This window comes from Perissodus microlepis, chromosome 20, assembly GCF_051167445.1.
Source record: "Perissodus microlepis isolate ML-2025 ecotype Zambia chromosome 20, ASM5116744v1, whole genome shotgun sequence".
NCBI classification, from domain to species: Eukaryota; Metazoa; Chordata; class Actinopteri; order Cichliformes; family Cichlidae; genus Perissodus; species Perissodus microlepis.
Genome location: NC_140480.1, coordinates 22,692,230 through 22,706,043, shown reverse-complemented (window position 1 = coordinate 22,706,043; position 13,814 = coordinate 22,692,230). Strand labels below are relative to the sequence as shown.

The following is a 13,814-nucleotide window of genomic DNA, read 5'->3' as shown; positions in this document are numbered from 1 at the left end:
AAGTGGTTCAGGCCTACCAGGGATATCCACATTTAACATAATGCACTATACATGAGTAAAAGGAATAAAGGTGAGATCTGGTTCTAATGTTGCACTTACAAGCTAAAAATAAAGGGGAAAGAAAGTAGAGAATATCTGAAATGGGCATTTTTCAAATATTTGATTTAAATTACATATTATAATTATAGTGTTTTATGGGTAGACTATGTCAGCAGCATGGTAAGGTTCTTGTGACCTGATCATCTTCCTTTGTCCAACCTGAAATATTACAAATATTGGATTTCTGACGATAAAAACTCCAAAGTGATGATCTGTGATTTTTCCATTAGCATCACTATCTACTGCATAAAGAAATAAAGTATGTTCAGGTTTTCAATTAGCCCACCTCAGTAATTGTTGAATGGATTTCTATGGCAACTCACTAATTAGCAAATATTAGCATGGAAGGCTAGTGTTTTAAATCAGTAGTTAACCTAGCAAGCATGTCTTTGGACTAAGGAAGGAAGCAAGAGTATCCATGTGCTCACAGGGAGAACATGCTAACCATGCTAACCATTGGATTTAAATCTAGGACCAAAATCTTTTTTTCAGAGGTGACGAAAACGACTTGATGATGATGAACACTGTAAACACGATCTTGCTTTCACATTAGTACATTAGCATTTTACTCAAAAAACAGAAACAACCACTTGCATGAACTCTTGCTTATGGTGAATATATATGCCTTGGGAGGGGCAAGTTTGTGAAAGGCTATCCATCTCATGGACTGAAGAAAGACAGTTACTAAGATCTGCCTAATGAGGCCGAAGGATCGCATCATCACTGTGCTATTTTTTCAGACAATCCAGCTGGAGCCCGAACAAACAACTGAAGAAAGCCACTGGGGAGATAATCACAGCAGCCAACATCAGCTCAAGATGGTTCTGGATGGTCGTAGCTAACCTCGTCAGGTATACAGGTTAAGGGGTGAAATCCTGCTTACCCCAAGATACCAGGTGAAGATATGGGTGGGTTCCCAATAAAGAGAATAATCTAGTTGCTTCAGCAATTTGTAGGTATAGCAAATAATATTTGAGGTTTACTTCACCTGTATTTTATATATGAACACAAATGCATAGAAAAACAAAACAAAACACCAGCACAGTTTATAGATTACTGTAAATCTGCACTAAGTCTAGTAATCTATCAGTAGAAGACCCACCCAAACCCTGAATTTGTAGAATATTTTAGCTGTTTCACCTGAGACTTGGTTTGTGGTACATTACTGAAAGGGCTCCCGTGGGCCATTTGAAGAATTTTTCAAAAGCCGAAAAACAACAACATGTTTATTATTATAACAGTTTAGGATGGGCTGAGGCTGCCAAGCAAAAAAGTGCAGTTTGAAGAGTCTGTTTTCTGCTCATGTGAAGCCATCTGATAAGATTCTGCTTCTCACTGCAAAATCGTTCCTCTTTTGATGTTGTTATTTACATTGAAAGGTGAAATGCAGGATGTCAAGCAAAGTGCGAGAAGCTGACTACGTCCCGTGCTCACGTTGTCCTCTTCTGACCTTTGGGTCAGTATGGTTCAGTTACCTGGGGCCAAGATGACCTCTCTGACTGCAATTACATGACCTGAAACTCTGTTGACTTGCTGAGATCTTTTCTCCCATATACAAAATGTATATATCAGATATCAAAGACAAATGGCCAGTGACAGCGAAATCTTAATGAGTTTGTAAAATGACGCAAAAAAAACATTCCTTGCGTGCGCACGCCACTGCCACCACAACAACAATCGCATCCGAACGCACACAAATCCAGGTGAAAACCGTCCTGAGTATTAACAATAGGCAGTGGGCCAACGGCACTTTGGTGACATCTGATACCCTCAATCGCCTTCCTGCTGTTGATGGTCTGAGGAGCTTCCACTCATTGTCTAGCAGACATAGGCAAACTTGCAGACACACACGGGGACACACGCACACCGTTTCAGCCAAACATCTGCTGTTTTTAACCCCTGCTGGTTGTGAGCGTGAGCATAGCAGGAGGGAGAACACAAAAGAACAAGCACTGACCTGAGAGCGAGATTAACCTGATGGCTGGATTTTAGCAAATTAATGTCAGACAATGCTCTGAGTGTTTCAGTAATGAAAACAGCAGCTGGATTATTTATTTAATTAGAGTCATAATAAAATAAAAGAACAAACTTTATATTCTTAAGAAACCCAATCTTATCACACGTGCTCGTAACAGTCCTGTGTACAGCATCTAAACCACAGCGAGAGCATATTTTGGGGCATTGTTTCCAGAATAAACACACATCTTTGTGTTGATGGGGAGGGTGTGTGTTATGAAAACAGAGGCTGAGAGGTGACGTTAGAAGAAATTACATGAACATCTCAGAGCAGACCGAGCGGAGGCGGGGCAGAGAAAGCAAACAGTCGCGCAGGGAGTTAGCATGGAACTGTCTTGGGCCTCTAAGCCAATTATTGGAGCTGCATTGATTGAGGGAGCACTTTAAGGCCTCATCCACACAAGTAGTCCCTTAATACACTGGTCAGATGATGGAAGCTTCTCAACCGCAAACTATGGTTAGGTGGCCATTTGCATCCATTATGGTGTGAGCTGGACAAGTCTTTAGCAAAGATAATAGGACAAATACATCATATTATAAGATATTTTTCTATTTTACGTTTTAGGAACATAATTTGAACATAAAATTAATTAAAGGATCCAGCCTCATTCTGATGCTTGAAGGCTAGAAGTCTGCTGCTGTTGCCGAGTTGGACAGGTTCTGGACCTGTTTTTTGTAGCCCTGATCAGGACCAAGATGATTTTTATGTCCCCAGTACCATGGCTGCGTTCAATCAGCACTTCTATCCCCCATTAAAGGAAATGCTGGCCCATAATGATTGATGAAGGGGAACAGGGAGAGAATCAATGTAGTGGAGGCCCTCAGATTAATGATTAAGCAAATAGCAATCCCACTCCAGATCCTATCAGGGGCTGAGGAGCTGCTAGGAGCATGCCATGCTGTAGCAGGTTCAGTTAACTACCAGTGTGCTGGGGATGGTTCAGCAAGGTGCTGCAATGCCTCCTCCTGTCTCACACAAGAAAACAGAGGCAAAAAAAAGGCAGATTTGAAAAACTATCAAAAACAAATGCGTAGAGTATCTGTGTCACCCGTAAGCATGTATGTCAGTACTATTTTTGTAGTAAAACTGTGTGAGTGTATGGATGGCTGTCAGCTAATGGGTCTAAGAAATGCCAAAAAACACCCTCAGTAATAATGCAAAAGATTCTTCAGTCTCAGCTTCTCAAATCTGAATATTTCACTCTTTTCTCTGTTTTACACGATTAAATATGTTTGTGTTCTGGACTGTTTGTCAGACAGAATGCTTACTACAGGGCCTGGAGGACTTGGAAATGACATTTGTCATCTGTAGTTTTTAATATTTTATAAGCTAATATTTATTATGAAAATGGTATTATGAAAATAACTTGGATAGCCCTGCTATTCAACCTGAACAGTTTCCGATTTATACCTACCTGCTTATTTGGTTTTTGATCAGATGGTAACATTTTAAATAAAATATGAAACCATCTTCACAGCCTATGTGTTTTTCCTTACAACTATTAATGTTTAGATGAGGTTGAACATTTAAGACATCAAAGATCTTAATGCTGCTTTCATGAAATATAGAAAAATCATGCTCTCACAAGAAAGTATTTTGCCAGCACTGTGTGTAGCACTTTTATTTTATTGGGGCTACAATAGTTTTCAAACAATACCCGGCCCTTTACTTATGAAGAGGCCAGGTTGTGTATCAAAGAGCCTATTTATTTAATTATTATTAAACATAGAAAAGGTTTCTCGCTGTGATTGTTTCAATAAAGGATTGATGGAGTTGCCCATTAAAGAGAAGGAGGCCAGACACACAATACTGCTGCTGCCCAGCACAACAGGGCATTCTTTCAGCTCGCGCCACAACAGTCCTCACTGCCGAGTCCAGCCACTGCTCTCCTGCTGCTTCCACAGCTCCCTCCTTTTCAATATGGGGACGAAGAATAAGGGAGGGTAACTGAAAATGAATAGTGGGCAAGCATATAAAATCCGAAGCGTTATTAGCTATAAATCTAATGAAATAACATTAAGATTTCAGTTTGGGGTTTTTGTGGGGTTTTTCGCCTTCTACTAGAAACCGGTGCAGAAATAAAACCCAAAATGGGAAAGGAAGAAAGGAGCTTTCATTTAAAAGGCAAAGCTGAGAGGAGAACAGATTAGCTAGTGCACAAGAAAGGGTGACTCAAAGAAGGGGAGAAATGGAAAGGTGGATGACAGAAAGAAAAAGATGTAGCTGCAGGAGCCAGGGGCAGGGCAAAATGTCCTCCTACGGTAGTGTGTCAACAGATCAGTGTTTAAAGTGAGCCGCTAATCAAATATCAGCTCAGACTGACAATAATGCATGTGTGTGCGATTAAGAGAGCCGCCGTCATCAAAGACGCACAGCACAACACATCACAGCTTATCAATATCACACCACAAATCTGCATAAGCACCGGTTCCCACAGTCTGTTAAAAATCCACCTGCCTGCATTTCTGCCTCTGTGTATCCATCTATTCTCCCCACCCACATCTCTTTCAACGTAATCCCGGAAGACACGGCATCATTCCCAGGAGAAGTAGTAAATGTCACAGATTACCTCTACGCCGCTGCTTCTGTGCCCGTTCTCTCTGGTTATTCCACAGAAATATTCAAAAAGATAAATCCAAGCAGGATGAATTCTGCTTTTCTTGCTCCATCCAAACCATCCATGGATCATCCAGCTGTCTGTGAGCAAGTGCTAGCTCCCAGCTTGCAAACTCATTCAGGCAGGCAGCTAGTAGGCAGCTGCCGTTTTTCTTCAAAGCTGCACAAGCAGAGCAAATTAGAGGTCCAGCCCAGCTTAGAGGCTAAGCCAATGTGAGCTATTCACACTCCAGTTCCTGTCTGAGGCCAATGGCTGCAGCCCCACAGCCCCTTGCATACTCCCGCCCACTGCCTCTCTCTCTCTCTCTCTCTCTCTCCCTCTCTCTCTTTCTCTCTCATCTGCCTTTCTGTTCTACCCTTCTCCAGCTATCTTAGTCATAAATATAGACTCTTGGCATTACCTAACACATGGTCCCTCATGATATACAGCCAGCTTTGTGCAGGTGCCTTGACTGAGAAAACCTCCCTAAGGTTGAACACTGGGTTAAAGAAGGGAATACAGCACAGAAAGATGAGAGGGGAATACAGTAGAAGAACAATACCACATATATTGCCACATATAGTCTACTAAATGCTTATGTACAGCGTTTGCTGGTTGGATCCGTTTACTATCCTTTGACCAGACTAGTCCGGAGAGGCTTGACTTAATTAGTAACTTTCAGGGATTAAGCTCCTAATGGCTGACCAAAGGAAACCTTTGTAAGCACAGGTCTGTACCTGTGCAGACATGGACTGCTGCCCAGGCATCCTGACCACAAAACCCCGGAGCATCCCTGAGGGAAGAGGACTGCAGCTTTTTGTTCTGATTCACTTGGTCCAACTTCAACATAAGCCCTCATTGTACCACAACTAGAAGTAAAAAAGTAACTTATAATAGCACTGCTGCAGTGAAAAATTAGTGAGAGTTAGAGAAGATCAAAAGCACTCTGATATATGCACACTGAAATGAAACTATAGCAAGCAGATTAGCCTAGCTTAGCTTAATGACTAGAAGCAGGAAGGCTCATTCTAAACAGATTATGTCTAACAGTACCATATACTTAGAATAATAAAAAAAATATATATGATGAATATGTTCACATAAATAATATAAATAACTTGTTTAATGTGTACAAAAATCAATGATTTAAAGGATTTCAAGCCAACCTTGAAATGTAATGTTTCTAAAAATAGTTCTAAAAACACAACCAATTTGCCATGTAAAAATGTGCTCATCACTTACACTTTGCAAAATGGACAAATGCACTACTCAATTAACCAGTTACGATATAAAAAAGAAAAGCCCTCAAGGACATTATGAGGTTCGGTCCATTCTTAATATGTCATGTAGTTAATGCACCAGTCGGGCAATAATCTGGGTGCAATTTGACAACAACTATGGCTTTATCATGAGTAAGGGAGTGTTGATCCAAACTCTGATACCGCAGCTATATGAAGATTGACTTTATCTGATTGTAGAGATTTTGAGCCACAGTCATGGTCACTGCTTGCAGGAACTGGCTAGCTAGAATGTAGACTAGCTGGCCACCACAGCAGATCCAAATCATCACGAGACAGACAGACAGACACACACACACACACACACACACACACACACACACACACACACACACACACACACAGACTAGTCTTCATGATCACAACAAAGAATCCTTGTTCAGCCAGTTTATTTACACAATTTAGTTCATTGAACTCAAAAAGTTCAAAAGAGGTGTCATTGTCACACACAGCACTAACAGCTAACCAGCTAGCTTGACTGCCAGCTAGTCAAAAATATTCTCTAAACACACATGCTTTTTTTTCCCTTCATGTGAGGCAAAGGGCTCTACTGTTGCTGAAGTACGAGTCTAGTCTGAGCATGCAGGGAGTGCAATCACCCCGAGCTAAACTGAGAGAACTACAGTATATGAATACGTCTAAAGTTAAAGAACAAGCTAGTGGTTCATTAATCAGGGCCCGATCACCTTAACTTGACCCAAGTGACTGAGACTAGCCTCTCAACGGTTTTCACATCCTTACTTGAGTATTCACACGATCAAAGCATGGCTGTCTTACATGGATGAGCTTGATGAGGAAAGCAGAATGAGGATTTTAAATAACAATAACATTACTGTGAGCCTCACTTTATATTCATGATCACAGTGGTTCTTCAGCAGTATTGATTGAGTTGATGTAAGACCAGGCTCAGAGTACAGTTTGTTCTTACCTCCAAGTGCAGAAATAGAAAGAGAAACAGAGGTTGTGCTTTGACAATGGTAATTCTGAATAGTGTACCATAAGAAAAGGGCCTGAAGGAAATTGTCAATAACAAAACAACATAGGACCATAGCAGCCAGGGCTGACTTTCACCCACTTGCCAATCACAGTGACAAACAAGGAAGAAGATCTGCAGTTCTTTTGTAGATTTGAAAATTGGTTCTGTTATTTACTCTAATAGTAGGAAATAATAGTCATTTGTGACTGTATCTGCAAAATGTATTAAAAACAAACACCACATGCATTAAACATAAACCTCACAAAGTCCTTGAACACAGAGGCTGCACCTGTCCTCATGCATCATTACTATGCAAAAACACATATTTGCCCAGCTTCCTCAGTGAGCTTAGAAGCCATCATTTTTCCTTCCTCTGCCTTTTCTAGAGAGAATTGTGTGTTAACGCAGCTGATATTTGGTCACGAAAGAAATATGAACCGTGTGTATGTGAAAAGAAGGCAAACAGAAGCTGGGGCCCACTCATCCGTTACAAGAATGAATGGCCATCATTAGCATGAGGCTCCCCAGCAGCACCCTGCAATGCAGCGACACACACAATGGCGAGTGCCACGCTTCCCCCTGCCGTTCCCCCAGAGAAGCCCTTTTGTTTGAGCAGCATCTGGACCTGACCTCCATGTATTCAAGGCTGATGACCCCCCCTCTCCATTCCCTCTCAGCTCCTCATATCTTCTCTTCTCTCCTGTAGTAACCCCTTCTTAAAAACCTGCTCTGCCTCTAGAGCAGCCCCCTCCTCCTTCCTCTCGTATACCTTGTCCGTTCATCACATACAGATGCCCCCCCTCCTTCTTCTAGCTAAAGAGAGCAGCCATCTCTTGCTTCTTGAAGAGAAGGTCTGTGTATTAGTGGGCCTTATACAAAGCCTGCAGGGTGAATTAGAAAACCAAAGAGGAAAAAGCACCAGGGCTACTGGCCATCTGTCCCTCTGGGTTGGACGTGCCTGCTCCAAGTGTGCCTGCCCCCCTCTTTCCCTCACATAATTCCCACCCCTACCCCCACCTTCCCTGATTCCCTTAGCCTATATACACAGCATCAACCACACACACACTACCATGCATACATCACAGGCTTTGGATTGTGGATGATGGTGAGAGTGAAAAAAAAGAAGGAGCGAATAAGGATAGAATAAGGAGCTGCCACTTGCCTGGATGCAGAGAGAGCCCGGAGCCAACAAATCAACCCGTAATCCCTTTCTTTGTGTGAACGGCAAACAGAGAAATTTGTCTCCCACAATGACTTCCCCAAGATCGGCAGTGGAGTGGAAAACAAGGAAGCGAGGGAGTGAAAGATAGCAAGGAGGGGAGGGAGAAAGAGAGAGAGCGAGCAGGAGATGGTGGGTGAGAGCAGTAGAGGCAGGGACACGGTGGGAGCAGCTAGAGTGTGACAGAGAGAGACTGAGGAAGGCAGCAACCACCGCCGAGCCACAGGAACGCTGACACTCACAGGAGGATTTGATGTGAAGAGAGGAGAACGACAGAGTGAGGGAGCAGAGAGAGAGCGACGGAGGGAGGGAGAGATCAGGTGGGGGAGGGAAGATTGGTTCACTCTGTTGCTCAAAACACTGAGATAACCCTCATCCGCAAGCAGCAGCTGTAGATGTGAGAGAGAAATGAATCCCACGAGAGAGCAACTTGTCTATCAATTGTGACATTTGCTGCACATGATAACAACGGCCATCTGTATCAGCAGGGATATGCGGGAGAAGAGGGTGGGTTGAGGCAGAGGTGCTCTTACTATAAACACACACACACACACACACACACACACACACACACACACACACACACAAGCCCGAAAGCAAAAAGAAATACCTCAGATAGTGTCAGCGCTAAAGGCACCTGTTCGAGTCAACCAAGTGGAGTGGGAGCAACACATGTACCCAGGAAAGGGGGAGGAGACACGAGAGACACAGACAAAGGAAGCACAGGGCTGAGAAGTGTGTCCTTTATTTGACTGCTTTTGTTATTCTGCCTTGTCATGCTAAGACTATATTTGCATGTGTGTGTCTGTTTGTGGTAGAGACACTATAAAGGAGGTGGCATGGATAGTAAGTCACTAAAGGGTGAGCAGACGGAACAGGAAAAGGGAGAAAGGGGGTAAACAATATAAACGTTTCAATGTTATATATATACACACACACACACACACAGTGTTGTGACCCAAAAAGGGCCACAAGACAATATGTCTGTGTGTCTTTCCAGCTGCTTAATATATAGCAGCGGGATAGTCTTTGGAACAATAGGTTGGGGTTCGAATCCTGGTCAAACCATGCATCCTGTAAGGACCTCGAGGTTAGAACCCCAACCCTACCTTGGAAGATGATCAAGAGATGCAACTAAAGTCATACTGGTTCAGTTGTTACCCAGCTTAGCAAGGTGTTGGAGAACCATCAAATACTGATGAGAGGTGGGCTAGTGGAACAAGTCATGGACAAGGAGTTAATGGAATGCTACTATCCAAGCCGAGCAAAGCCATATCATGTTACAATGCATGTACTATGGACAAGTGGAAGGCAAACATCCACATTGACCTGGTAGCTCAATGCTATAACATCAGTGTAAGAAAGCTACTATTGAAGCTGAAGATCCAAAGTACAGAACAATATGAACAGTAGTGAGCAGTGTGGACATAATGAGCTGACCCTGATAGACTGGAGTAGTCTAGCTGAGCTACATAATGCCCACCCAACTGCTGTAGCAGTAGCATCTGCTGAGCTGAGAATGAACGATGTGGCCAAGGTAGCCACAAAATCAAGGACACGACTCCCTGAGCTCACTGACAAAGTCCCAACAGACAAGAATAGTTGTCAAGTAGTTGCTGCAAACATGTTGGCTGCTCACCCATGATGCAAATTTCCTGTGCAAGATATCTGGTGACAGTGGAGGTCATTTAAGTACAGTGAAATCATTTTCATGTTGAAGAAACCAGTTTGATCTGTCTTGAGCTTTGTGACATTTTCTGCTGGAAGCAACCATTACAAAATTGGCACACTGTAGCCATAAAGGGTTGGATGGGGTCAGTGACAATCGTCATCCAGGCTGTGGTGTTTAAACAATGCTCAGTTGGTACTATGGGGCCCAAAATGTGCCAAGAAAATATCCCAAAACCATTACACCACTATCATCAGCCTGAATTTTTAATACAAGGCAGGTTGGATCCATACTTTCATGGTTCAATTCTGATCCTACCAGCTAGATGCAGAAGTAGAAGTAGACTCATACCAGGCAACATTTTCCAATTTTACATTTTCTTCTGCATACAGCAAGTGCAACAAGTGATTGTGCTACTGTTTTCCATCAGCTTAAAGCAGTGTGGCCATTCTCTTCTGAGGACAATACAAAATACTGTCGCCTTCTGGATATTTTTATGTTTTTCCAGTGTTTCTCTGCAAGCTCTACGGATGGTCCTGTGGGAAAATTCCAGTGGAGCGAAATATTCAGTCAAGCCCATCTGGCACCAACAACCATTCAGAGTAATTTAAAATCACCTTTCTTCCTCATTCAGATCTTTGCTTTGAACTACAACAGGTCATCTTGACCACGTCAAAATGAATTAGCTTGCTGCCATGTAATTGGCTGATTACATTATATTCAGCAAAGTGCCAAGTCAGTATATATTATATTCGACTGCTATTATGACCGTTTCTCGTATTTTTATCAGTCGTTTCAACAACCTTGACGCCAAACCAGCAAAACCAATACCCTTGATCAGACTGTGTGTTTAGTGCTAATCACATGCTAAATTATTGTTGCAAATCTGGTAGATTACACCAGCTACATATCAGCATTGCCAATGTGAACATGTTACTGGCTGTAGTGGCTCCACCAGGCACCCTTCAGTGTTCATTTTTTTTTTTTTTTTATCTTTCACACAAACATAATTAAATAAAAAATTTGGCACATAATCTTGCTTTGATAATACTTTTATTTAAAGCATTTGTTTTCTAATCTGAGTACATAGTGACCAGTTCTGTCTTAGGCTTTTTTATTTATTTGCTAGTAACATTTACCCTAAGTGTTTCCACCATGCTCCGAAAAACTGACCAGCTGGGTTAGAGAGATTTTTATACAATATGAGCAGGAAATGGAAGAGTCCAACAGTGGACTGAAAACAGGGGATATGAAATTGGGAGGGAGACTTTAAAAAAAATCTATATAGATATATATTAGAAATATGACTATATCTGATATAAGTTAATCTTGATTTGTAAAAAATATTAGTTGACTGATGTTATTTTAAAGTTTTCTAAGTTTGTTTGTTGTTATTGTTTGTCTAAGTGCCCCACCCTTTTCTGTCTAACCTGTGTCTACATTAAATCCGTGTGCCTGAATTGTTAGGTGAAGTTAGTTATATTAACCTAATCTCAGTTTGGGTTTTCTTTTGTTGAATTTAGTTTGAGTTTTTGGATGTCTTTACACCATTTGGGATTTTGTGGACAGTGTTACAATTTTTCATTTAATTAAAAATGATTAAAAAAATACTTCTTACATATTTGCCCCATGTGCCTTACTGTTTGGTCACTGATATTTAGCCCTGTTAACAGCTAAGTTTAGCTATGTAGAGGTTTGTTCTGTACACATTTGTTAGGAGTCTTTAAGGTCAATGACGGATCAGTTAAACACTGTATCACAAGTCATGCACAAACAGCACAGTATAAGAGCTCTAAAAACATTGAGGGTCTTTGAGAGAGAGCATACAAAGCACAGTCCTGCCTCACTGACCTTAGAGACTTAAACCAACCTTCATGATGGTACATTTCCTCTCTTGTGGATTTTATCAGTCAGCTATGATAAAAGTGCAGCCTCTTAATAAAAGCACTCTTATAAAAATAAAAACCAGTGTGCAATGACCCAAAGATTAATTTCTTGCAGTTAAAGACATCTTAAAAAGTTTTACTAAATCTGCTGACAGTTATCTCTAAAAAGGAAGTGATTTTTGTATCTCTATTTGTATCCACAATTTGTTAGGGAAAAAAGTCAAAAAAAAAATTGAAACAAAACCTTGCAATCATTTGGGTCTCTCTTACACCACCTTACAGTAGAATTATTTTGAAAATCTCTTGTTGTTTAGTTTTCGTTTTGATGTTTATGTCAGCACTGTCCTAGCACACAAGGGCCTCCATCATACAATGAACTTCGTAAGAGTCCAACATGCTCATCACATAATCGGACAGGAATCTATTTTCAATATATCAGAACATCATAATCCCAGGCAGGGCACCGGGTGAGGCTCAGAGAGGCAGATTTACCAGTCACATGGCTGAGCGTAAGAGAAAGACACCCAGAGATGGGGAGCAAAGAGCGAAAAGGCAAAGAACAAGAGAGTGACCCAGGGAGAGAAAAAAATCCATTAGACTAGAAGCCACATTTTATTAGGAAGCACTGCAATGCAAACACATGCAAACCAACACCGAGTCCCATTTCAGAGAAACAGGAGCGAGTGGTCATGGTGATGCTGATCTCTGTTGTGCCTGTTTAATTAATGTCTGTACATATCATAATCAGATAAAGTTCTCAGGGGGAAACATTAACATACACTTGCAAGCTGAAAACATCTACTGTGCTGCTTTGCTGAAACACTTAAGGCCTCAAGCCTCGTGGCCAACACAATTCAAGCCAAATGCTTTGGAAACACAAACGTGACATGAGTACAGTAGGAAAATGAACTGAGTAAAGCTGGGCTGTGTCACCCAGCCGCACATCCAACTGTTTGTGACGTAAGTGAGCCCAGCTGTGGAGTCTGGCACAGCGCGGAGTGTTTGGCTTGAGCCACGCTTTTTGTATCTTTCACAGTGATGTGAGACAGCTGCAAAAATGGTACTCTGGTGTGGTCAACATAAGTGGCTTTAATGGGCAGTAATAAGAAAAATGACAGCGAGTGTGTTTGAAAAATACATGTTTCCCCTTTCGCTGATTAGAAGCAAAGCTTGTGCGAATTTTAAATGATGACAGGAACATAAAGACTAACAGAATAATTTATTAAAAAAAAGGAAAGGATTAAATTAAAAAAGATGGTAAACAAGCCATAAAATAAGCCAGTGATGAAGAAATTATGTAAAAAAAAAAAACAAAACCCAAACAATAAAAAGTGATACTCACAAGGCACAGCATGACGATACAAGTTGGCTCGGATTGTCTTCTGCAGTTCGTGGTCAGGGGAAGACTTCTGAAACCTCAAGCTCAGGTAGTGCTTCAGATCCTTGTTGAGCTTGTGACCTGGAAAACATGGCCAGACAAAAACAGCTCAAGTAAATAAACCTAAAAAAAAGGACATCTTTTCACTGCTGACATGCTTTCATTCAACCTCAAGTAATGTCATGAAAGGCCACGACATTTCCATTGTTCAAATAGTGACAGAGGACCAGACCTTTCTCAGACAGTAAATAAACAATAACTTGTTACACATACATCTGATTCACAGTGAAGAATACAGTAAATATGTGATAATATGACATATTATCACAAGAGAATTAGTGGTGCTTACTATGGGGCTAATGAAAAAAAAGAGTTGGGGCCTTATGAACAGTTTGACTACAGCAGGGAAACACACACATTATGTACTAGGATGGTCCGTTTATTTGGGAGAGACTGAGGGAGGTTTGGGTAATTGTTTATAAGGCTGTCTGATTGGCTGGAATTTTCATGCACACTCATCAACCATCCAATCAGGCGCGAGGATGCTGCTGGCTGAGTTTGAACAGAGCTCCGGTGCTCACAATGGGGCCAGATGGTCAGAGCTCGCTCTCACGCCAGGGTCTCATTTAGGACCATTTAATGATCTCCAAATATATCATCCATGTCTGGGAGAGCT

At 41.5% G+C, this 13,814-nt stretch overlaps 1 protein-coding gene across 9 annotated transcripts in view; it reads right to left on the bottom strand.

The window, feature by feature from the left end:
- The window catches only part of LOC146364522 (membrane-associated guanylate kinase, WW and PDZ domain-containing protein 1-like), an 88,036-nt gene that overhangs the window by 48,394 nt on the left and 25,828 nt on the right, over positions 1–13,814 (bottom strand). For all 9 annotated transcript variants that reach the window (XM_084915904.1, XM_084915896.1, XM_084915897.1 and 6 more), the window contains exon 2: positions 13,103–13,219. In XM_084915904.1, coding sequence (XP_084772030.1) covers positions 13,103–13,219 — 117 coding nt within the window. The remainder of the gene's footprint in view (positions 1–13,102; positions 13,220–13,814) is intronic.